This window comes from Pelophylax lessonae (genome assembly GCF_965119305.1).
Source record: "Pelophylax lessonae genome assembly, chromosome: 12".
Taxonomy (NCBI): domain Eukaryota; kingdom Metazoa; phylum Chordata; class Amphibia; order Anura; family Ranidae; genus Pelophylax; species Pelophylax lessonae.
In genome coordinates, this window is record NC_138779.1 from 37514884 (window position 1) to 37541260 (window position 26377).

The 26377-nt window shown below is 43.7% G+C and overlaps 1 protein-coding gene across 1 annotated transcript in view; it reads right to left on the reverse strand.

Annotated features, from left to right (window-relative positions):
- ZBTB40 (zinc finger and BTB domain containing 40) overlaps positions 1 to 16060 on the reverse strand; it is an 80786-nt gene extending 64726 nt beyond the window's left edge. The window contains exons 1-3 of the mRNA XM_082273186.1: positions 15923 to 16060; positions 10746 to 11771; positions 5712 to 5845 (exon numbers count right to left, since the gene is read on the reverse strand). Of these exons, the coding sequence (XP_082129312.1) occupies positions 5712 to 5845; positions 10746 to 11727 (1116 nt within the window). The 5' untranslated portion in view covers positions 11728 to 11771; positions 15923 to 16060. The remainder of the gene's footprint in view (positions 1 to 5711; positions 5846 to 10745; positions 11772 to 15922) is intronic.
- Positions 16061 to 26377: the final 10317 nt, after the last annotated feature.

Here is a 26377-nt window from a genome sequence, read left to right on the forward strand (position 1 = left end):
CACCAGGCATACATTAACCCCTCCCTCTCCAATAAAGTTAACCCCTTCCCTGCCAGTGTCATTTTTACAGTAACAGTGCATATTTATAGCACTGATTAATGCAGTAATGTCACTGGTACCCCCAAAAGTGTCAAAAATGTCAGTCAAGGGTCCGATCTGTCCGCCGCAATGTCGCAGTCCCGCAAAAAAAAAAAAAAAAAAAAAAACGCAGATCGCCGCCATTACTCGTTAAAAAAAAAAAAAAAAAAAAAAAAAAAACAAAAATGACAAAAATCTTTCCCTTTGTTAGTAAACACAATAACTTTTGCGCAAACCAATCAAAATATGCTTATTGCGATTTTTTTTTACCAAACATGGGTAGCAGAAAACAAATTGGCCAAAAATTTTTTAAAAAAATTGGTTTTTACATCTTTTTTGGGGGGAATTTCATATAAAAAAATGTGAAAAATATTGTTATTTTTTCAAAATTGACGCTCTTTTTTTGTTTATAGCGCAAAAAGTAAAAATCGCACAGGTGATCAAATACCACCAAAAGAAAGCTCTGTTTGTGGGAAAAAAAGGACGTCAATTTCGTTTGGGTACGGCGTCGCACAACCGCGCAATTGTCAGTTAAAGTCGCACAGCGCCGAATCGCAAAAAGTGGCCCAGACGTAAGACAGCAAAATGCTCTAGTGGTAAAGTGGTTAACGTTGCTGTAGGCCTCTTGGCAGCCTCCCTCTTCTTCTCTTTTCATCAATTTTGCAGGGACGTCCAGTTCTTGGTAATGTCACTGTTGTGCCATATTTTCTCCACTTGATGAGGACTGTCTTCCATGGTGTATCATTAGCCTTGGAAATTCTTTTTCAATTTCTCCTGACTGATGCTTTCCAACAATAAGATCCCTCTGATGCTTTGGAAGCTCAGACCATGGCTTTTACTGTAGGATGCGACTAAGAAAATGTCAGGAAAGACCTACTAGAACAGCTGAACTTTATTTAGAGTTAATCAGAGGCACTTTAACCTCCCTGGCGGTATGATTCTTTCGAATTTTAGGTGCTGAAATCGGTACCATTATTTTGAATGTAATTCTTAAGAATGAGCAGCCCAAACCAACAATTTACATATGATTTTTTTTTTTACTGTGCGTTCTTCTTTATAACATCTCAGGTATGATAAAGTTTGAAAAACAAAATCATAATATAATAAAAAACTATAAAAAAGTTAAAGTATGTATGTATGTATGTATGTATGTATATCTATATCTCTATCTATATCTCTCTATATATATATATATATATATATATATATATATATATATATATATATATATATATATATATATATATATATATATATATATATATATATATATATATATACACACACATAAAAAGTACAGTAAAACTGCAGGAAAGGGCACTGGGGGGCAAACTAATGTGATTTTTTTTTATTTTGCATTGTATCAGTGTGTTTGGTGTGTTTTTACATTTGAATTTGCCGCCGGTTCCACCCCCCTGCGAACGTCACGTCGCAGGAGACAGAAGCCGGGGCACAGAGAGGATCGGGAGGGAGATCCGCCGCTAGACACCGCCGGGATACATCGCTGGATCCCGGTGATAAGGTAAGTAACCCCTCTATCAGGATCCAGCGATGCTTCTGGCGGTACCCCGAGTGTGGCTTGGGGTTACTGCTTTTGGTTCTGAAATTTAACCCTGAGCCACGCTCGGGAATACCGCTAAGAAGGTTAAAAGATGGCAGGTGTGTACTGGGAAACGGAAAAGGTGTACTGAGAAAAAGAAAAGGTTTTAAGAAACAGTTTGTCCTTGCACTTTAAGAAATATAACCGTGACCCTAGTAGTTTGAGCTTCAATGCGATTTGTAATCATCATCCCCACTGAAGGGGCAGCAACAAAATTAGGGAGATTTCCAAATTAGAAATGTACTGGCTCAATGAATTAAAGACATATTTTCCTTTTTGGCCAGAATATAGAATGGGATATCAATTGTTTTATAGAGAATAGTTGACTATTTGCCATTCTGTATTTTTTATTTTATTTTTTTCTGGTATTTTTTATTCTCATCCCTGCATCTATATATATTTTTTATTGTTTTTATTTAGAATGTTAATATCAATTTTGTTTGGATTCATATTTATACTATATATTGATAGGGGATATTGGTTTTATTGCAACAGTATATGTAGCCTAAAAGTTTTATTTTTTTATGTACAGTTTTATATACCGTATTTATCGGCGTATATTACACACTTTTTTCCCCTGAAAATATAGTGCAAACAATGAGTGCGTTATACACCGATATTTTTTTTCCTGGGGAGGGGGGAGTGGGGGATCGGGCGGTCTGCCCCAGGTGTGACATTTGAGGGGTGTCAGGCCGGTCGCTCCGCCTCTCCTGGCCCTGGGACAGCCCTGACAGCGTACTCTGCAGTTAAGAAAAAAATCACGCCAGCCCCTTTTTATAGATCCTTCCTACATTATATCACGGTCATTGAAAAACGGTGCCTTTAAATACCTGGTTAGCTTCGTTCCTTCTGGCTGCTCTCCTCCTCCGATTGTAGCTTCAGATTGGTGGAGGAGAGCGATCACATGACCGGCCAATAAATGTCAGCGGAGAGCAGTCACATGACCAGCCAAGAACGGAGCTAATAAGGTATTTAGAGGCATCGGTTTACGACAGTGACACAATGTAGGAAGCATCTATGAAAAGGGGCTGGCAGCGATTTCTTTTTTACTTTAGAGTACGCCGGCAGGGCTGTCCCAGGAGACTGGGGGTCTCAAGGGAGTGCATGGGGGCTGTGCAATGTAAAGGGGGCTTCATAATAAAAGGGGGTATGTACTGTGCAAGGGGGGGGGGGAACTGTGTAATGTAAAGGGGGACTGTGTAATGAGAGGGGCTGTGTACTGTTATTTTTAAATACTTGAAATGTTTTTTTTCTGAAACATCCCTCTTAAAATGAAGTTGCGTGTAATACGCCGATAAATACGGTATATTGTTATATACATGAATTTTTGCTTTCTCGCTGCCATTTAAAATCATATTATATAGTTTATCGCTCTAACTATACGTTTGAGTATATAGCGGCTTGAGTTTCTTAATCTTCCGGGATCTACAACAAAATGTTGCATTTTTGTTTACATTAGAATATCTAAGGCTCCGTTCACATCTAGGCGTTTTGGGGCGTTTTTCTGCTCTAGGATCAGCTCTCAAAACGCCCAACAAGACAAATCCTATTCATTTCAATGGCCCCTGTTCACATCTGAGCGTTTTGACGCTGTTTACAAAACGCCCAACGCTCAAAAAAGTACATGAGCTTCTTTTTGGGCAGATTACAGGCGTTTTCCATTGATCTCTATTCAATCTAAAAACGCCTGCACAAAAATCGCGGTAAAAATCGCGGTAAAAAACGCCGCAAAAATCGCAGTAAAAAACGCGCGAAAAACGCTACGCTCAGGTGTGAATGTAGCCTAAGAGAAAATGGCGCAGTAACCGGAAGTGACGTATTGTTCTACGGGAAAATGGTGTCTACAGCGGATATGATGTAAGGAGTTAGTCCGCTTTTAGGATATATATATATATATATATATATACACACACACACACACACACACACATATATATATATATACATACATATACATACACATATACATATACACACACAGGGCCACTCATAAAGCACACCCTATAGGCCCCTAAGCACGAGCATTGGCTGGAAAGTTGGACAGTGCCACCCACGTGACGTTGCCATGAGTGCCGATGTGAGTGCTTTTAACTGCATTATGCTAAATGCATGTATGTATTAAGCTGGTTTTAAAAAAATAAACTGCAATATGATACCTGGTCTATTCTGTTTGGTATCATGATGTGGTGAGAGTGACCAATTGTCCCCTAACATTACACTGTTTAAAGATCCCTGAAACGAATAGAGGTTGGAGACACTGTTGTTAGAGTCGGGTTACTTCCTTCGACATTCATGGGATTGTGACAGGCTCATTGTGTTAATTCATCTGGTGAATTTGCACTGCATGTGGGAAAGATGGAGAAAAGCACCGAGATTTCACGTTTGCCATTATCACGGGTGTTCTATTCCTATCTATTTTTTTAAATCTTTGGATAATATATTACACTATGAATTTTTTCTGTTGATTTTTTCATTGTATGGTGGAGAAAGAAACGCAAGCACTCATCAGCAGCAGGCTCCTTTTAGAGACCCACCCAGGTATCTTCATCGTTACATAGAGCCTTTTGCGATTTTGGTGAGTGACTATACAATTTTGAAAAAGGGCGTTCACATTTGACACTTGATGGGACTTATTTTGGGTATCATCACTCTAATGTGGACTGTTGCATTGTCTTTAGGTGTATTATAAGTTATATATGAGTGCTGCTCATATCAGCTTTAGTGTATAGGTGTGTACTGACTCCTATTTATTATGAGCTACATGTCCAGTTATAAGAGGGTGTGCACACTTATGCAACCACATTATTTTAGTTTTTTTATTTTTACCCCCCCCCCCTAAAATATTTCAGTCTGTTTTTCAATTAAGTTGTACAGTTTATAGGTCACAATAAAGTTGGAAAAAGTCCTGAAATAAATTATCTTTGTCTCATTTTTTTACATCACAGAAACCTGACATTTTAACAGGGGTGTGTAGACTTTTAATATCCATTGTATAACCGTTTGTTATTTAACCTTTGCATATTCTGTGGGGGGGGGGGGGGGTGCGGCGGCTCCTGTGTGCAAAATCAGGTACGTAATTTTGCACTTCCAGTTCTGCGGCACACATGTGCGCCGCCAGCAAACTGCTCCCGCTGCGGTTGGACCGGTGCGCCCCACAGAGGCAAAGTGGCAATCTGCTTATGTAGACCAGGCAGATCGCTGTCCTGTTAGTAAGGAATACATATCCTTTGTCTTCTCACAGTTAAAACACCCCCCACACAGTTACAAACCACTCTCTAGGAACACATTTAACCCTTTCATCACCCCTGATGTTAACCCCTTCCCTGCCAGTGTCATTATAACAGTGACAGTGCATATGTTTTAGCACTCACTGTATTGGTATCACTGGTCTCCAAAAAAGTATAAAAAAATCGTCACTTAGTGTCCTATGTGTACACAGCAATGTTGCAGTCCTGCTATAAGTCGCTGATTGCCGCCATTGCTAGTAAAAAAAATAAATAAAAATTCCAAACAAATATCCCATAGTTTGTAAACGCCATAACATTTGCGCAAACCAATCAATATACGCTTATTGGGATTTTTTTTTTACCAAAAAAATGTAGCAGAAAACATATTGGCCAAAATTGATTAAGAAATTTGATTATTTTTAGTTTTTTTATTTGGATGTGTTTTATAGCAGAAAGTAAAAATATATATATTTTTTTATTTGCCGGTCTTTTTTTTTTGTTTATAGCACAAAAAATAAAAACCACAGGGGGTAAGCAAATACCACCAAAGAAAGCTCTATTTTTGGGGAAAAAAGGACATCAATTTTTTGTGTACAGCATCGCACGACCGCGCAATTGTTGGGTTAAACAACGCAGTGCCGTATCACTAAAATGGCCTGGTCATGAATTGGAGTAAACCTCCTGGAGCCAGTAAGTGGTTAAAAAAAGCAAAATCACAATCACTTAACCTTTCTACTTATTTTTGTTACATTTGCTCGGGCAATTGCAGACAGGTTCCCCCCTTGTACCTGTAATAGCACACTCACCTGTTTTTCAGTCTCTTTGATATCTTCACACTTTTTCAGATTTTCAAGAACACTTTGAGGGTCTGAGAGTGCCTCGCTGAAGATACTCTCATAACGGATAAGAAAATCCAACTCACCCGATGCTTTCTCCGACTCTAAACATAACATACATCAAGCACCATTAACAAAGAATAAGCACTGAAATTAAAAAAAAAATAAAAAACAAAGGCAATTATGCAATTTTTTTTTTTTTTTTTTTATTTAAAAAGTCATACACAGGGACGTTCAATTTCTATCGCCCGACGCCCGGGATATGCAGTTCTGAGCGCAAGGCAAACATTTTTTTTTTTTTTTTTTAACAATTAGCCCTGCTGCCCTGGCTCTCTTGTAAATGCAATTTGAGCAGCTAACTACTTGCTGGATCACCTTTATAAGCAGCGGGATAGGACGGGACGTCCTCCCCTTTCCGCCGCCTCCTGTGGGCTGTCCCATCCCACTCAGATACCCAAATGACCGCTTCCTTCAGCTGATCATAGATGTGGAACCGCTCTGTCCGCCTCTGTGATATAGGAAAAAGGAAGCGATGAGCATACATCACCTCTGGTTTCCCCTGCGCCATTTCCAGAAATGGAAAGCATTAAATCACATCAATCTTGTTGTGATCAAATGCTATTGAGAGCAGAGCTCTTCATAAAGAGTACCTGTCACTACCTACTGCTGTCACAAAGGATGTTTACATTACTTATGAAAGCAATCAAAAAATAAAAAAAATTAAAGCAACAGTGTCAACAGCACAAACAGTGATCGCTCCACACGTAAGGTATCACACGAACGTCAGATCATGGGCAGTAATTCTAACACCATAAAGCAGTGGTCCTCAACTCTGGTCCTCGGGGCCCACTAACAGGCCAGGTTTGCAAGATAACTAAATTACATCACAGGTGATCTCATTTGCTGCTCAGTGATTGCAGTATTCTAGTCTGCATCTTCCCAAGATAATACTTAAAATCTGGCCTGTTAATGTGCCCTGAGGACCGGAGTTGAGGACCACTGCCATAAAGCATCGCCTATGGATTTACGTTGTTTTTTTGCAGTTTCACGGGCGTGCTCAATTTGAAAGCGCAACATATTTGGAATCTATTTACTCTGCATAACATCATCTTTTATATTTTACCCCAAAAAATGTGTTATGTATTGTGATTAAAATTCAATGTATTTTTTGCAACAAAAATTGCATTTGAAAAACATAAAACAATTTTTTTTTTTTTACATAAAAAATTTAAAAACCCACACATTTATTCTCTAGGGCCTCTGCTTTAAAAAAAAAAAAAAAAAAAATTAAAATATTGACACACACACACATATACATTATGTTTGTGTATATATATATATATATATATATATATATATATATATATATATATATATATATACACATACATACATATATACACATACATACACACACACATATATTATATATTATATATATATATATATATATATATATATATATATATATATATATACACACACACACACACACACACACACAATTATATATATATATATATATATATATATATATATATATATATATATATATATATATATATATATATATATAATTATTTTATTTTTTTTGATCAGTTAAAAAAACTGCACCAAAAATGCACCTCCCCGTTGAAATGCATTGAAAACGCAGCAAGAACACACCAATAACGCACCTGTGTTATGTTTTTAATGCAAGTTTTGGGCTACATAAATGAAAAACACACTATAAGCATGGCAAAGTTGTGGCAAAACTCACAGTAAATCATGGCAAAATCGCATGCGTTTTCTGCGCCATCATCGGCACAACCCTGATCACTATTTTCAGCTGATAATTTTCGGCGCATCTTTAACTTAAACTCTTCTCATCCCACATCTCAGCCCTAAAGCATGTTGCAGATTAAAATACTTTATATTCATCAAAAAGGAGTTGGTCCAGCTTTCTTCCTGAACGCAGTGCTGTTAAAGAGGAAGTAAACCCTCCTCTGACACTTTTACCTATAGGTAAGCCTATATTAAGGCTTACCTATAGGTACTGTAAATATCTCCTAAACATGCACCGTTTAGGAGATATTTACTTTGCATGCAGCCAGTGATGTCACTGGAGCATGCGCTCTGAAGGAACGGCCGCTGGTGCCGTTTCTTCAGAGCCCCGTGCCGTGACCGTCGGCTCCCGCGCGCGTGCGGAGTGACGTCACCACGGCTCCGGCCAATCAGATGGCCGGATGCCGCGATCTCGGAAGACGGGCAACTGAACATGTCGCCCGTCATACAGGTGAGCGGGCGGCACGGCGGGGGCTCGTTCTTAGGTAAGTATTGCATAATGAGCTAGTATGCAATGGTTTCTCTTTCAGGTTACAGCAAAAAAAAAAAAAAAACTTTCATGGGTTTACAACCTCTTTAAAGCTGAACGACTCTTGAAGTGGGGGCTCTCTGCACACTGCAAGGGTTAAATGCACATTTTTGTCCACGGTACTTTTAAAGGCAGCTCTACTTACCTTATCCCTCGCTCCTGTAGGCTTCCTCTTCTCCGGTCCCCCGATGCAGCTGCTCTTTGGTGCTCCAGCCAACAGTCACACTTTTGACGTCAAAACAAACAATGGAGGACCAGTAGAAGGACCAGCATTGTAAGTAAGGTCGGCAAGAGTCTTCCCACAACCCTGAACATCGGAAGGAAGAGGAGAGCGCCGGCTGCCAGGAAGCGAGAGACAAGGTAAGTAAAACTGTATTTTCTTTTTTAAATGGTACCAAAGACAAGAATGAGCATTCAACCCTTGAGTGTGGAGGTAGCTCCACTGCAAGGGTAGTTTTGAATTTCCACAGAGATCAGTTTTAAAGTGTATCTCTACCCACATTTTTTTTTCTTGTTTTGAAAAGGAGACCCCTGGAAGGGTTTACTGCTATCCAGGGTTCGGTCAGAGGGATATCCCTTCACTTTTTTGTTTTGGAGGCAAGCCTTTACCAAATTTTAAAAAGTGAGGGAAAAGTCCCCCAACAGGGTAACAAACAATAAAAAGCTGACAGAGGTTCTAGCATACTTAACCTAAAAAATATATTTTTTACTTCTGTCCTTGTTGACGTTAGAGACAATTCCCCTCACTTCCTATCCTGGAGACAAAACATTAAATTTGGTAAACGGTTGTTTCTCCAGTGGAGTCTCTCCACTGCTCTGGGATAGCAGGTTGGCAAGCCAAGATAACAGGTTGCTGACCCAGCATCCCAGAACATCAGAGTGGATGGAGCCAGTGCCGGAGGAAGCAAGTGGCTACGGAGGGAGCAGCATAGGCCGATGCTTCCTCTATAGCGCCGGCTCCTGTCCCAAGCCAACCACAGCGCTTCAGTGTGAAAGCAGCCTTATAGGGAGCTCAGTACAGTAAGGGCTCTTTTACGTGTGCAGTTTGAGGGGCGATAGAACCCCATAGTTCATTCAGGCCCGCGACCGGTTAAGAAATCACTCAAGTGGCCCTCACTCTTCAAAGGGTTGAGCACTCCTGCTATAGGCAGTAAAACCTTACAGTGTTCTAATCCTTCTTCACGCTATCCAAAATTTACGAGAAAAAAAAAAAAAAAAAAAGTTTTGTTTATACGCTGTACATTTCTATTGATTAAAGTGGTTCTAAAGGCTCAAGGTTGTTTACCTTAATGCATTCTGGGTGAAGATCCTCTCCAGGGTCTCTCTCTGCTCATTGGCTCACAGAGCAGTAGGAGCCATTGGTTTCTGCTGCTGTCCATCACAGCCTGTGAGCCAATGAGAGGGAGTGGGGGCAGGGCTGAGAAGCGCTCTGTGTGTGAATGGACAGAGCGTGGCTTTGGAGCAAGCCTGCTTGGGTGCCCCCCATAGCAAGCCGCTTGCCATTGGGGGCACTTAGCAGGGGGACGGCCAGGACAGCCAGCGGGGGAACCAAAAAGAAGTCGGGCTGCTCAGTACAAAAACATTGCACAGAGCAGGTAACTAGAACATTTTTTTTTTGTTTGTTTCTTTAATCCTTTCCTTTAGACTCCATTCACACCTGAGCCTATCGTTTTCAGGCGTTTTTTCAGGCAATTTTTTCAGGAATTTTTCAGGCGTTTTTTTTTGCAGGTGTTTGGAGGAAGGCATTGATATCTAACAAAAACGCTTGTTATTTGCCAAAAAAGAAGCTCATGTACTTTTTTTGAGCTTCAGGCGTTTTGCTTTAGGCGACAAAACGCTCATATGAGAACAGCGGCGATTGAAATGAATGGGATTTTGCTTGTTGGGCGTTTTGAGACTTCAGAGATGAGCGTTTTACGAGCTGAAATACGCTCAGGTGTGAACAGGGCTTTAGAATAATTTTAAAGTGGTTGTAAACTTCCACATAATGTTTGTACAATAAGGCCTACCTATTGGTACTGTAAATATCTCCTAAACTTGCACTGTTTAGGAGATATTTACTGTATACTGCGCCGAAGACGTCAACGACGCATGCGCTCTGCAGGAACGGACGCCCGTGCCGTTTCTTCAGAGCTCTGTGCTGTGACCGTCAGCTCCCATATGCATGCACGGCAGTGATGTCATGTGGCTCTGGCCAGTAGCACAACTGGAGTACGTGGACCTGGAAGGAAAACAGGTCAAGATGGATGCGGCCTCCAGCAGGGATGACCAGTGCTTCGTTTGTAGGCAAGTGTCACATAGTGTGCTAGTACTAGCACATTATGCAACCCCCCTCAGATGCATACTAGCACATTATGACTTTACTTTGCAGGTAAGAAAAAAAAAAAAGCAGACTTCACCTACTTTTTAAAAATGAAATCCTAGTCGTGCATGAGTTCTGTCAACAAAAACCGAGCAGACTGGGCACCCCCTCACCTAACATGGATGATGGCTGTTTTGGGGTTAGTCATCAGTCAGCCTCACTTTACAGCCTGTAACCTCCAATATTACCTTTTATGTTAAGATACCCAACTGTGATATAATGTATTCTATTGATTGCATTGCAATGAAATAAAACAAAAAAATAAAAAATAAAAATATTTAGGTGTTACCTGGCTTATCAAGTCTTCTTTTCTTTGCTGCGGGCTCACTACACTCCTCGGGTTGAGGCAGTTCACTATCTTGTCCTGAGGACTCGAGGGTCGTTTCAGCACAAGTATCTCCTAAAGCAGAATCCGTAGTTTCTTCTACTACTGTTTCTGATAGAAGCGGATTAGTGGTCTCTTGCTGTACTGGGGGAACACATGGTATAGTTTCATCCTCAGCAGGAGGCGGCTCCTTATCCAAACCCTCAGATGTTGGTGCAGCATCTATCAGTGCAGGGCTTGGTGGTCCTGCTACACTTGAAGGCTCAATTCCACAATCCACGTTTCCTTTAACACATTTGGAACTCTGCTCTGGTTTTATTTGTTCTGGAGGAGAAGGATTGATGGCCTGCAAGTTCCCATTAGCGTCCAGCTTCTTAGGAGGAGAAACAAGCGTTGTAACTTTTTCAGTCACTCGCTTCTCAGGAGCAGAAGCCAGAGACATCCCTCCAGTACTCATAGGCAATAACATCTTATCAATGGCAAAAGTCTCACTTACGAGGTTGCTCCTGGGGGCTGCAGGCCTGGCTTCAGGTTTAACCAAGGTTAATGGCTTAACGGAAACATCCTTTACCTTTTGAGTCTGGGCGGAGTGATTCATGAGCTCCGTCAGGAGGTTCTTACAGCTCACAGCAACATCAAACATTTGAAGGCTGTCTGCCACGGTGATAATTTTTGTCAGGTTGTGTTTTCCAGGTGGAAGTTTTCCTGAATACATCATCTCCAGCAGCAGAGAGAATTCTTCTGGTGATACAACGGAGGCATCAATAGAAATGGTTTCTGTTGTTTCCAGTAAAGACTTAAAGAGCAGACTTGCAGCAGAAAGGACAAGCTTGTGAGCTCGGAAATGCAACGTTCCAACGAAAATCGTACAATCACAAAACTGCTGCTCTTTACACAGAGTGTAGACTTGCTGTAAGAGCTGTCGGCTGTAATTTGGAAGCTCCATTGTTTAAATATAATCTCTATTATATTATGTATTCTTGAGGATACCTAAAACAGACAAAAAAAAATAATTTAACAGCATATAAAACCTTTTAAATTCAAAATAATGCATGTGCAAAATGTAAAATTTTGTAATCTTCTAGAGCACAGGTGTCAAACACAAGGCCCGCGGGTGGAATGCGGCCCCCCAGGCCATTTCATGTGGCCCTCGCACCTCTCCTGCTGCTGCGGCACCCCCCTTGTCTCTACCCCCACCTTGTCTCAGTAGTCGGCAGCAGAGGGGACAGAACTCCTTTCCAGATCCTGCTTTCCTCTGTGCAACTGCAGAAAGGCTCGTCTTTGCCCCCCCTTCTGAACAGTCCGAAGCAGAGAGGAGGACAGAACTCCTCCTACAGATTCTGCACCTCTCTGTGCAGCTGCAACACCACCTTGCCTCTGCCTCCCCTGGTGTCAGCATTTAGACGTCTCTGGAAGCTGACTCCAGCCCTCCTTTGGTTCTCCTCAAGACCCTGCACTTTCTTCTTCCCAGATCCACCCGCATCTTCTTCCTGGCAGCAGCACAAGGTAAGGGGGTGCATTGTGATGTAAGGAAGGGTGGGTGACTCTTGACTCCTGATGGTGGGGTGGGGGGCTCTTGACATCTAGTCTTACAGATATAACCGGCCCTTTGAGGGCAACCATAATGCTGATGCGGCCCACAATGAACTTGAGTTCAACACCCCTGTTCTAGAGCATCTAAGGCTGAAAGACACTAAAATAACATTATAGCAGAGTCCCGGCCCAACCGGTCACGCAAATTATGATCTGACTGTTTACCAATGAATGACCAGAACCCCTAAACAAGCCTCCGATCCCACAGGCACCCTTCAGGCTGTAAGACTGGAGCCCACAGCTTCTTCTCCCTCAGACTCCAGCGATTACAGCATGCGGCCCTGCAATCGATGTGATGACACCGAGGGACAATCCACTGCCAGAGTGTATGGGAGAGTGAAGAAAAGAATAAATAAAGCGGTTTTCTGCAGACATATGAGCAAATAAAACACCTTGTCAACGCTGTGACCCACCATAAATGCTTAGGGGCCCCCACTCAGGCTGATAAGGTCCCATGAGTTGGATGCCGCAGACTAGTGAGAGCGCAGGCTGCGGAAAGATTCGTCCAGACCCATTGCATGCGTTAAAATTAGGAAGCTATAGCCAGGCTGCCACACACCTTGCCTGGTCCCAGTGGTTGGAAGATAAAAGCAGCCTCAGCTCGATTCATCTCCAGCCAAAAAAATAATTTGTAAGTTTTTTGGATAGCATAGAGATAGGTTATCACCCCCATAATAAATGTTTTGCTGTCTGTAGCCCTGTTCAGAAGATTTCCCCTCACTTTCTGTCCCTGTGACAATTGGATTTTGAAAATTCTGGGTTGTTGTGGAAACCAGGATTGGCGATAAAGCTTCAGTGGAGACACCTTTTTCCCATTATAACTCTTACAGGAGTGAATTTCCCCTAACTAGGGGGAGATTTCCTCTCACTTCCTGTGGTCTCCCTCCATTTTTAAGTATGAGTTATATGCAAATTGGATGTTTGTAACTTGGGGACTGCCTGTAACCACTGTGGGGTGGCGATGGCCACAGGTACAATAAGAGCGAAACTTTAGTATCACTTAAATGCATTAAGGATAAAAAATCTCCTGGGTCCAGTTACAACCCCCCCCCCCCTCTCCCTCCCTTATACCTACCCAAGCCCCATCTCAACCCAGTGATGTGCACGAGAGCAGCAGATCTCCCAGGTCTCTCTCTCCCTAATGGCTCACACAGCAGGGGTAGCCAATAGCTTCCGATATTGTCAATTACAGCCAGTAAGCCAATGAGGAGAAAACAGGGGTGGGGCTAAGACACGCTCTGCATGTGAGTGGACAATGTCCATTTAAAGGAGAGCATCTGCTCGAGCGCCCCCATAGCAAGAGGCTTGGTATCGGGGGCAATTGGCAGGGAGGAGGAGCCAGGACCGCCGGCGGGGGACCCAAAAAGAAAAGAAATGGGGCTGCCCTGTGCAAAACCATTACACAGAGCAGGAAAGTATAAAGTTTGTTATAAAAAAAAAAAAAAAAAAAAAAAAATCACAATCACTGTAACCACTTGCCTACCGGGCACTTTCACCCCCTTCCTGCCCAGGCCAATTTTCAGCTTTCGGCGCTGTCACAGTTTGAATGACAATTGTGCGGTCAAACAACACTGTACACACATGATATTTTTTATCTTTTATTTCACACAAATAGAGCTTTCTTTTGGTGGTATTTACCTACCACTAGGTTTTTAATTTATTGCTAAACCAAAAAGTTTGAAAAAAACAAAACAAAAAAAAAAAAAAGTTTTTCATAGTTTGTTATAAAATTTTGCAAACAGATAATTTTTGTCCTTCACTGATGGGCACTGATAGGCCCCACTGATAAGGAAGCACTGGTGGGCAATGTTGGGACTGCACTGATATTCAGTGTAGATTTCCCTTTCACACCAGCTGGCTATCGGCTCTCCTTACACTGTCAGCGTGAGGAAAGGAATGCCAATAACTGGCTTGTGTTTACACCATGATCCGCTGTGATTGGACACAGCGGACCATGTGTTAAAGAGCCACCGATTGGTTCTATACCCTGATCTGTGAACAGCTGTGCCCCAAAGACATAGCGTGCTGCAGCGGGTGCAATTACGAGAGGACGTCATATGATACCCTCCAACATCTGACCGGCTGCGCTGTAGTTGTTATTCTGCTACAGTGCAGTCTGCAAGGGGTTAATTTAACAAGCTGAAGTTAGAAGTGGATTGGCCACCATTCACAGCTGCTCCAGATTCGGAGTGTTTTAGTAAATCTCCCCCCTTTGTAACCATGTATAAAAGCTGCCATTGCTGACTTGTTTTTAGAGGCTCTGGGGCTGTCATCCTGATCCTAGTGAGTCCCCTAATCTGGAACAAGCATGCAGCCAGCAAAGTCTGTGCTGCCATTCTGCATGCTTGTTCCAAATCTGGGAGTCAGTGAGTATGGAGGACAATATGGCAGTGACAGCACCAGATCCTGTACATGACATAGATAAGGTGGGGGGAGGGGTAATGTTTACATTCTGAGGAGTCCTATTCCAGATTAGTCTGGGGACATATCACCTGAGGAGTGAAGTCTGTCCATACAGAGGAGAGAGCCCCCCCCGTCAGTCTGTCCATACAGAGGAGGGAGAGCCCCCCCTGTCAGTCTGTCCATACAGAGGAGGGAGAGGCCCCCCCCCCCATCAGTCTGTCCATACAGAGGAGGGAGCCCCCCCTGTCAGACTGTCCATACAGAGGAGGGAGAGCCCCCCCTGTCAGTCTGTCCATACAGAGGAGGGAGAGCCCCCCCTGTCAGTCTGTCCATACAGAGGAGGGAGAGCCCCCCCTGTCAGTCTGTCCATACAGAGGAGGGAGAGCCCCCCCTGTCAGTCTGTCCATACAGAGGAGGGAGAGCCCCCCCCGTCAGTCTGTCCATACAGAGGAGGGAGAGCCCCCCCCGTCAGTCTGTCCATACAGAGGAGGGAGAGCCCCCCCCGTCAGTCTGTCCATACAGAGGAGGGAGAGCCCCCCCCCGTCAGTCTGTCCATACAGAGGAGGGAGAGCCCCCCCCATCAGTCTGTCCATACAAAGGAGGGAGAGCCCCCCCCCCGTCAGTCTGTCCATACAGAGGAGGGAGAGCCCCCCCCATCAGTCTGTCCATACAAAGGAGGGAGAGCCCCCCCCCCCCCTCAGTCTGTCCATACAGAGGAGGGAGAGCCCCCCCCCCCCTCAGTCTGTCCATACAGAGGAGGGAGAGCCCCCCCCCGTCAGTCTGTCCATACAGAGGAGGGAGAGCCCCCCCCCGTCAGTCTGTCCATACAGAGGAGGGAGAGCCCCCCCCCCCGTCAGCCTGTCCATACAGAGGAGGGAGAGCCCCCCTGTCAGACAGTCTGTCTGTCAGGGATGGTCCAGCATGTTGGATCTCCATCAATAATAATAATAATAATAATAATAATAATCCCCATTCCTCCTCCCAGCACTGAGCTCCCTCCGCACTGCTCGCTTGTCACAAAGCCGGAGGAGGTGCAGGCAGGCTATTCTGGCTCTTATTGCCCCTCCAGCTCTCTCAGGGCGGCAGTCCGGTGCGGGGAGCACCCCTAGCCAAGCTCCAGCTCCCCCCTCCCCCGCCACACTCACCGGTTACGCTCACCCTGTGACAGCGCTCTTGTTTATCTTCCGGTGCCGGTTTCTGGTCACACCTCCTCCTCCTTCATGTCCCACACTAGGCCCGAATCCCCCACCTCAGCCTTCCCCTTCGACCTCGGCCGCCGTCACACGTACCGGAAGCGCCCCTCACGTACTGCGCGCATGCGTGAGCCGGCCGAGACAAGCGCTGTTTGTTTTAGGCGAAACAATAAAGTTGCTGAGGGGAAAAAAAGGCAGTGTCAACAACATTGATTGAAGTAATAAAGTTATTGAAGGAAAAAAAGGGCGGTTACGAGCAGAGTAATAAAGTTATTGAGGAGAAAAAAAAAAAGGGTGGTTCAACCCCCCATGGGCGGAGCAATACAGATACCGAGGGAAAAATATATATATAATATTTAACCACTTTACCACCGGAGGATTTTGCTGTCTTACAAAAATGGGGATATTGCTGCGCTAAAATGTAAAGATAAAACCATACATAAAATAAATGAAAGGTCAACAGACCAATTGAAAGCAGCCAGCACCTGATCTAGAATCAGAAATACCAGATCCGAATGGCACTGTAGAATGGAAATGGTGCAGCGCTAACAAAAATAAATAAAATCCACAGTCCATACAAATGTTCAAATGGATCAAATACAAAAGTGCAGTAAACAAAAGTTCATCAGAGAGTGCTCCAATAAAGAAGGGAAACTGTCCACCACTTCAAACTTGGAAAAAGCCCCGAGTGCAGGAACCGCCACCAAGATAATAAATGGCCTCTTACCAATATGCAATGACCCCCATTACAAGGATCAAAGCCAGCCTGTGTAATCAAACCGGTGCCCAGATCGACATGTACCGATTCCTAATGCTCCCTCAGCAGTTCCAACAAATGCACATAAGGAGGAAAGGGACAACTCCAATAGTGAAGTACGTTCACAGGTTTATTAGGTAAAAGCAGAGTGGCAACTCACATTTGTATGAAGAAATCACAGCATGTCTCGGAGCTATACTCTCAGGAACTCTGTTTCCAACCGATAAAATGGCCGCCGTGTCTAGCTGCTGGCCTCAGCACGACGTACCGCAGGTTCCTCCTCCGACCGGTTTCGTCAACACGTGACGTCGTCAGGGGGTGTGGCCTACGGCAGAACGTCTCTATTTATATGCTGGGTGAGACAGGGCGGGACGCGCTACGTCCAATCCGGAGCCATCAGGAAGAGGTCGTCCCAAACCACCAACAGGAAGGAGACCAACCAAAACCCGGAACCGGAAATGTGCCATTTGCATGTCAACATCCGGAGCTCAACCCGGAATTGGGTCTCGCAAGCGACGATAAACCAATCAAATATTAATATAATTTCACAAAAATTGTGTATACCTTATATTTCAAAGGATTTCTAATCAATATTTGATAATAGAAAGGAAACTCTATTTGAAAAAAGAGCTTCAAAAAGGGGAAACCGATAGGTTACCAAGGGAACAATGCTCTACTCAGTCGTACTGGACTTTGCAGGAAAACACCGCCATCTAGCGGCCAGAAACAAGAATTCCCGAGAGTGCTCCATTACATAACATACATTAGCATGAAAAAGAAAATTACATTAAAAAGACTAAAAATGTGAACTAAATATGATGATACATATCAAATATGACAGTTTAATAACATCACAAAAATAAAAACACATAAAATTTTCCCCAAGCATAAAAAATACAAGATGAAAATCTGATAACCAACAGTGTGGAATATACTGAAATCCCGTCTATCAGGCATTATTGATAAAGGAGTTGATATCCCAATCAATATTTAGCCCGTGAGGGGCATAGGTCTTCAACCGATAAATCCAGCTCGTCTCGAGTTGCGAGATGCCTCTGGTACGGTTACTACCCCTCCAACTGCCTGAAAATTTGTCAATGCCTAAAAAGACAGTGCCTTTGGGGTCATTCCCATGACATTCATCATAGTGCCTGGAGACACTATGTTGTCTACCTACTACGTTGCCCTTGTGGCCGCGAATATGTGGGTCGGACCATACGCAAGTTACACGTGCGGTTACAGGAACATGTGACGAATATACTGAAGGCATTCCCAAAACATAGTGTCTCCAGGCACTATGATGAATGTCATGGGAATGACCCCAAAGGTACTGTCTTTTTAGGCATTGACAAATTTTCAGGCAGTTGGAGGGGTAGTAACCGTACCAGAGGCGTCTCGCAACTCGAGACGAGCTGGATTTATCGGTTGAAGACCTATGACCCTCACGGGCTAAATATTGATTGGGATATCAACTCCTTTATCAATAATGCCTGATAGACGGGATTTCAGTATATTCCACACTGTTGGTTATCAGATTTTCATCTTGTATTTTTTATACTTGGGGAAAATTTTATGTGTTTTTATTTTTGTGATGTTATTAAACTGTCATATTTGATATGTATCATCATATTTAGTTCACATTTTTAGTCTTTTTAATGTAATTTTCTTTTTCATGCTAATGTATGTTATGTAATGGAGCACTCTCGGGAATTCTTGTTTCTGGCCGCTAGATGGCGGTGTTTTCCTGCAAAGTCCAGTACGACTGAGTAGAGCATTGTTCCCTTGGTAACTTATCGGTTTCCCCTTTTTGAAGCTCTTTTTTCAAATAGAGTTTCCTTTCTATTATCAAATATTGATTAGAAATCCTTTGAAATATAAGGTATACACAATTTTTGTGAAATTATATTAATATTTGATTGGTTTATCGTCGCTTGCGAGACCCAATTCCGGGTTGAGCTCCGGATGTTGACATGCAAATGGCACATTTCCGGTTCCGGGTTTTGGTTGGTCTCCTTCCTGTTGGTGGTTTGGGACGACCTCTTCCTGATGGCTCCGGATTGGACGTAGCGCGTCCCGCCCTGTCTCACCCAGCATATAAATAGAGACGTTCTGCCGTAGGCCACACCCACTGACGACGTCACGTGTTGACGAAACCGGTCGGAGGAGGAGGAACCTGCGGTACGTCGTGCTGAGGCCAGCAGGGAGACACGGCGGCCATTTTATCGGTTGGAAACAGAGTTCCTGAGAGTATAGCTCCGAGACATGCTGTGATTTCTTCATACAAATGTGAGTTGCCACTCTGCTTTTACCTAATAAACCTGTGAACGTACTTCACTATTGGAGTTGTCCCTTTCCTCCTTATGTGCATTTGTTCCGGTTGGAGCTGCTGAGGGAACACTGGGAATCGATACATGTCGATCTGGGCACCGGTTTGATTACACAGGCTGGCTTTGATCCTTGTAATGGGGGTCATTGCATATTGGTAAGAGGCCATTTATTATCTTGGTGGCGGTTCCTGCACTCGGGGCTTTTTCCAAGTTTGAAGTGGTGGACAGTTTCCCTTCTCTTTGGAGCACTCTCTGATGAACTTTGCTTACTGCATTTTATATTTGATCCATTGTGAACATTTGTATGGACTGTGGATTTTATTTATTTTTGTTAGCGCTGCACCATTTCCATTCTATTTTGCTGTCTTACGTCCAGGCCACTTTTTGCGATTCAGCGCTGTGCGACTTTAACGGACAATTGCGCGGTCGTGCGACGCTGTACCCAAACAAAATTGACGTCCTTTTTTTCCCACAAACAGAGCTTTCTTTTGGTGGTATTTGATCACCTGTGCGATTTTTACTTTTTGCGCTATAAACAAAAAAACAGCGTAAATTTAAAAAAAATAACAATATTTTTCACATTTTTTTATATGATATAATATGAAATTCCCCCCCAAAAAAATGTAAAAATCTAATTTTTTTTACATTTTTGGCCAATTTGTTTTCTGCTACCTATGTTTGTAAAAAAAATCACAATAAGCGTATTTTGATTGGTTTGCGCAAAAGTTATTGCGTTTACTAACTAAGGGAAAGATTTTTGTCATTTTTGGTGTTTTTTTTTAACGAGTAATGGCGGCGATCTGCGATTTTTTTTGCGGTACTGCGACATTGCGGCGGACAGATCGGACCCTTGACTGACATTTTTGACACTTTTGGGGGTACCAGTGACATTACTACAGTAATCAGTGCTATACATATGCACTGTTACTGTAAAATTACACTGGCAGGGAAGGGGTTAATTTTATTGGAGAGGGAGGGGTTAATGTATGCCTGGTGCTTACTTACGTGTGTGGGGGGAGGTGACTGAGTGACACAGGGACAGATCGCAGGTTCAGCTATGCTGAATCCTGCAATCTGTCACTCCCTGTCACTTAGGAGATCCGCCCGCTTTGTTTACACAAGCGGGCGGATCTCCACACTCGATTCCCCGATGATCGGGGAAGAGCAGCGGCGATCGCCGCCGCTCTTCCCCTGGCCCGACTCCCGCTGTGACTGAAAACAGCGAGAGCGCGCCTCCGGCGGCACGCGAGCGCCGCCTACAGGGGGAGGAGTCCAGCGACGTAGGTCTACGTCGCTGGACGATAACGAACCACTTTGCCGCACTACGCTCAATGTGAGCGGTCGGCAAGTGGTTAAATGTAGAGATAAATCAGTGCAGCGCTCCCTTGTAAAAAGCAAACCAATATATCTATATATATAGTGCAACACAATCCAAACTGACATCAACTGTGCAAAAAAAAATAATATATATATATCATAGCTCTCAGTCCCGACTGTCCCTGATTTCGAAGGACTGTCCCTGACTTGGAACAAAGTCCCTCCGTCCCTCATTTTGGTCTGATCTATATAGTTGTATATAAAATGCACTTTTTATCTTTCAAAAAGTGTTTCCCAGTGCTAAACGTATCCAAATTCTAAATTGCTGCATCTGTAAATGTCAAAAGCCGGTATAAAGAAATAGTTATGGTAAAAAAAAAAAAAATAGCACTTGTGGGTTTAACTAATAATTTTTTTTGTATAATTCTCCGTTATTATAGGCTTACCTGTAGGTAAAGATCACAAAGTGGGCTTTACTAATACTTTAAGGGGGCGTGTCCTATGGCTACATACTTTTGCTAATAGGTGTCCCTTGTTCCCATCTTAATGTTGGGAGGTATGAAGGAGAGATAAAAAAACATTTGATATGTAGGGGCAATTTGGCTCACTGGACGTTTGGGACTGTCTGGGGTTCCGGCAGGGCCGTCTTTAACACAGGGCCAAAGGGGCAGCTGCCCTGAGTCCAGTCATTGTTGTGGGGCCCAAAGCAGCTGCCCCTTGAGCCCCCGCACTGCCCGCAAATAGTTGATAAGTGGATTCAAGAGGGCCCAAGAAAATGTTTGCCCGGGGTCCAATCAATATTAAAGCGGAGTTCCACCTAAAAAAAAAGAAAATACATAAAAATACTCCCGGGACAGTCAGGACTAGTACATTCCACAATGGATAGCCTCTGATCTGTCCTGGGTCGCACTTATCTTTTAGAAGAAATACTTACCTTGAAAATTTCTTCTCCAGCGCTGCCATCTCAGGTGTGGGCAGCTTGAAGCCAGCGCGTCCTCTTCTTTGTCCTCTTCCGTCCTCTTCGGTCCCACGATGCACTGCACCGGCCCCGCCGTCACTTCCAGGGGGTGCAGCGTCATCCCTGCACAGCTTCTGGGCATGCCCAGAAGCTGTTTAGCAAGGTATGACGGCACCTGCACCGGAACTGACGTCGGGTCCGTTGCAGGTGCATTGATTCCTGGGAGCGATGACGTTCAGCTCCCAGGAATCATTGCAAGCCAGGAAGTGACGAATCGCCGTGGCCGCCGAGGGAGGAAGTGGAAGTAAGGTAAGTATATTATCTTCTAAAACAAGGTAAGTAAAAAAAAAAAAATTGCGATTATCCATTTATTTTTCAGGTGACAGAGAGGAAGAAGATGGCAAAAAGTGGTATTTTAGGGTGGAACTCCACTTTAAAGACGGCCCTGGGTTCGGGACCTACCTTTTTTAGTTCTCTAAGATTAAAGGGTAACTACACTTTCATGGCGAAAAAAATAGCAAATAAAGAAAAATAATATAGCGTATACAATTGTGACACAAATCATATTGTAATTGAATGTTATTAAAAATTTCCTTTCCTTTTTAATCTGCAGCTGTTGTCATTTTCTGAAAATGAAATACAATATGGCTGCCTGGAGGTGTTCTATACACAGAATGTATACTGACTTTACCCCAGAAACATAATTTCCTGCTTGTGTGATTGGCTCACCAATTTTCCCAGAAGTCTGCACTAAGATACAAGTCAGATTTCTGGCATCCCCTGCAACAAAAATGTCATTTTTATTGAGATACTCCCAATAGGAACACCTCAAAAGGCATGCAGACCCAGCTGATTTCCTCATTAGTGCTCTGCAGCTGCCACAGCTGATAGATAATTATGAAACCACTCCCATTTCACCCACTCAGCCCAGAGGCCCAGAGGAACAAACAATGGATCCTTCAGAATAACAAACAGGTAGAAATATGCAACAAAGTTTGTTAAAATCCCTGCAATGTACAGAGATCACCCAGAGGGGAATGTTTTTTTCTTAACAAAAGTGGAGTTATGCTTTAACTTAATATTAGGATTTTTTTTTTTCTAAAGGATGGGAGCATTTAAGTGTAACCCTTTCCCTTTAAAAAAGTTCTGAACACTGGGGGGAGCTGCAAAGATCAGTGAATCAGGTGACCACTGTGATTGGTTGTCACAGTGAACCATCCATATTCCCACTGCACACGTTCCTGGAATAGGCTCTAAAATAATGGGCGCTGCTGCAACCCCCAACTGTAGACTGGAACATACATAAAACAGTGTAGATAATTTCCAGCACACCACGGATCTTCAGGTTCAGTCCAGTGGCGTAGCGTGGGGGGTGCTGGAGGGCCAACCGCACCGGGCGCAAAATCTGGGGGGGCGCAGTGTCATGCTACCATTTAGGAGCCTGCTCAGCCATCCTGAACAAGCCCCTGCATGGACTGCAGGACTCGGGAGGCAGGAGGCTGATATTGAAGCCAGTACAACTCCGGATGGAGGGTGGGACTTCAAGTTAACTCGCAGGTGATTGGTTGCTGGCAACCAATCACAAGCTGATTACCTGGAAAAGTTTTGCAGATCCCGTCCTCCTTCCAGAGCTGTCCTGCTTCTGATGTCAGCTTCATGCTTGCTGCCATCCATGCGGAGCTGTCCACTCCACTGTTGTCTCCTCTGTGAGTAATGTGCATTGTGGAGGAAGTTGCGGGTGCTGTGAAAGTGGAACTGAGGACAGGAATCTTAAGATGGGGGATGGGGGGAGGGCTGAGGGCAAGCATCTTAAACTGAGGACAGGAATCTGAAGATGAGGTAAAGCTGAGGACAGGAATGTAAGGGGGTTGTGGGGGTCAGGAATGTAAAGGGGTAGTTGGGGTCAGGAATGTAGAGGGGTTGTGGGGGTCAGGAATGTAAAGGGGTTGTGGGGGCCAGGAATGTAAAGGGGTTGTGGGGGTCAGGAATGTAAAGGGGTTGTGGGGGTCAGGAATGTAAAGGGGTTGTGGGGGACAGGAATGTAAAGGGGTAGTGGGGGTCAGGAATGTAAAGGGGTTGTGGGGGAACAGGAATGTAAAGGGGTTGTGGGGGTCAGGAATGTAAAGAGGTAGTGGGGGACAGGAATGTAAAGGGGTAGTGAGGGACAGGAATGTAAAGGAGTAGTGGGGGACAGGAATGTAAAGTGGTAGTGGGGGGTCAGGAATGTAAAGGGGTAGTGGGGGACAGGAATGTAAAAGGGTGGGGGGGTGAGGACAGGAATGTAAAGGGGTGGGGTGGGGGAGGTGAGGACAGGAATGTAAAGGCGGAAGGGAGGTGATATAAAGGGGGCTAAGGACGGGAATGCAGAGGGGGGTGAGGACAGAAATGTGAAGGAGGAGGGCATGATATAAAGGGGCATAAGGATAGGAATGTAAAGGGGGGGGGGGTGATGACAAGGATGTGAGGGGGGGGGGTTGTGATGTGCAGGGGGCTGAGAACACTGATGTAATGACAGGATTGTGATGTGAAGGATATGAGGCTAGCTTTATAACATTGCTACCTGTGTTCTGCTGCATGTAGGCAGCCCATTTATTTCATTTTGTGTAATTGTCAGTATAGTAATCAGGTAGGTTAGTGTAGGAATCAGGTCGGTCTCTGTAGTGGTCAGTGTAATTGTCAGGTAGGTCTGTGTAGTGGTCAGGTAGGTCAGTGTAGGTGTCAGTATTGAATTTTGGTAGGTCAGTGTAGTGATCAGGTTGGTTAGTGCAGGAATAAGGTAGGTCTCTGTAGTGGTCAGGTAGGTGTCAGTGTAGGAATAAGGTAGGTCTCTGTAGAGGTCAGTGTAGGTGACAGTGTAGAGGTCTGTGTACGGGGCGCAAATTACTTACCTTGCCCCGGGCGCTGACAACCCACGCTACGCCACTGGTTCAGTCCAAACTATTTTTTTTTTTTAAGCATGATCACATTACAAACAAGAGTGCAACAAAACCTGCCGAAGGGCCCCCTGAAACGTAGCACTCTCTTGTTTGTGATGTGACCATGCTTCAATAAAAAGTAGTTTGAACTCAACTTGAAGATTTGTGGTGTGCTGGAAAATATCTACACTGGTTGTCACAGTGGTCACATGATCAGGAGACCCGGTCTCAGGGATTCCTGATCATTAGCGGGGATCAACAGCTGTCTTTCAAAACTCATTCTCTGAGCAAGCAGTGCTCAGCACAAACATATTGGCTGCCCAATGACACATTTGTGTAAGGCAGTCACAAAGGGGTTAACAATATATTGTTACTATAGGAACTATAGTATATGGATCATCTTTGGCTTTGTGTTTTCATTTTTGCCATTTATGCGATTCCTCATGGCTTTATAGGGAAGATTGTTTATATATTTGTCGACATCTTTTTATTATCTGGCTTACCTATACACAAGCTATCCCCCCTTCAATTTTTCATGAATGCTGCCGCCAGACTCATCCACCTTACCAATCGCTCAGTGTCCGCTGCTCCCCTCTGTCAATCCCTCCATTGGCTTCCACTCACCCAACAAATTAAATTCAAAATACTTACAACATCTTACAAAGCCATCCACAATTTACCCCCAGCTACATCACTAGCCTAGTTTCAAAATACCAACCTAATCGCTCTATTCGTTCCTCTGAAAACCTCCTGTTCGATAGCTTCCTTGTCACCTCCTACCCTGCTCGCCTCCAGGACTTTTCCAGAGCCTCTCCAATCCTATGGAACTCCTTACCCTTATCTGTCCGATTATCTCCTACTCTATTAGCTTTTAGATGATCCCTGAAAACCCTCCTCTTCAGAGAAGCCTATCCTACCCACACCTAACAAATGTACTTCCAATTTCTCCATCAGCTCATCCCCCACAGTTATTGCCTTTTGTATCACTTGACCTCCCTCCTAGATTGTAAGCTCTTACGAGCAGGGCCCTCCAATTCCTCCTGTATTGAATTGTTTTGCAACTGTATTGTCTTTCCTCATATTGTAAAGCGCTGCGGAAACTGTTGGCGCTATATAAAATCCTGTATAATAATAATAATAATAATAATATCTATGTTGTGCATTATATACTGTATATACCATGTGTGCTATATACTGTATACTATTTTATATATACAATCTGGTTAGTCAATAGAAGTGAAAATACAACATGACTCATTATATAAATATGTATTGCAAACAAGTCTACTAAACTTGTAAATATCCTGAGGAAGCGGCAATTTTACAGTGAAACGTGTCCAATTACATGCTTTGTTATACACATCATTGTTGAATCTGTATTGGTACAAGCAAAAAAAAAAAAAGTATTTTTATTTTTTATTCTATAAATTGTCGAATCATATTTAAATTTTTTTTTTTTTAAAAGCATGAATGTTAAGGTATATACAATATTTGATATAATATGATTTTGAGATACAGCCTTCCACTTGAGGTACATTTAAAGTCCCTTGTTTGTTCTTGTTTAGGGGCACTTTGTATCTGTATCCACTTTAGAATGATATCTCCTGAGGAAATGATTTAGGGCTCATTCATACTAGTTTGATAAATGAATGGTGCACTTGTCAGGTCACCTGTGGCCAGGTGACAACTGCACTCTGTTGGAGGCAGGGGTGCAGCGCAAGGTAGTGAACCCGATAGCTGACTGCTGCGGATGGACCGGAACGTGAGCCCAAGATTCCCCAGGGCGCAGAGTCTAAGACCCAGCAGGTGTTCACCAGAGCCTCTAGTGGTGAGGAGGGACTTGGCTGCAGCTGGGCCCAGGTCGTGGCCCCTGGGGTCCTCCGGGTCACGCTCCGTAGGGAGAGAGGGGAAGCAGCCACTCAGTACACACGGAATGGTGATGGGTAAGCCGAGGTCGGGGTAACAGGCAGACGAGGGTAACCAAGGGACAGGCCAAAGATCAGGGTCACAGGCAAACAGGAGTAGTCAGAGACAAGCCAAAGTCAGTACACAGAAAGGTAGATCAAGCACACGGCACACAGGAAACAACAACAAACACTGTTGAACAGCAAAGCAGACCTGCAGTGCACTGGT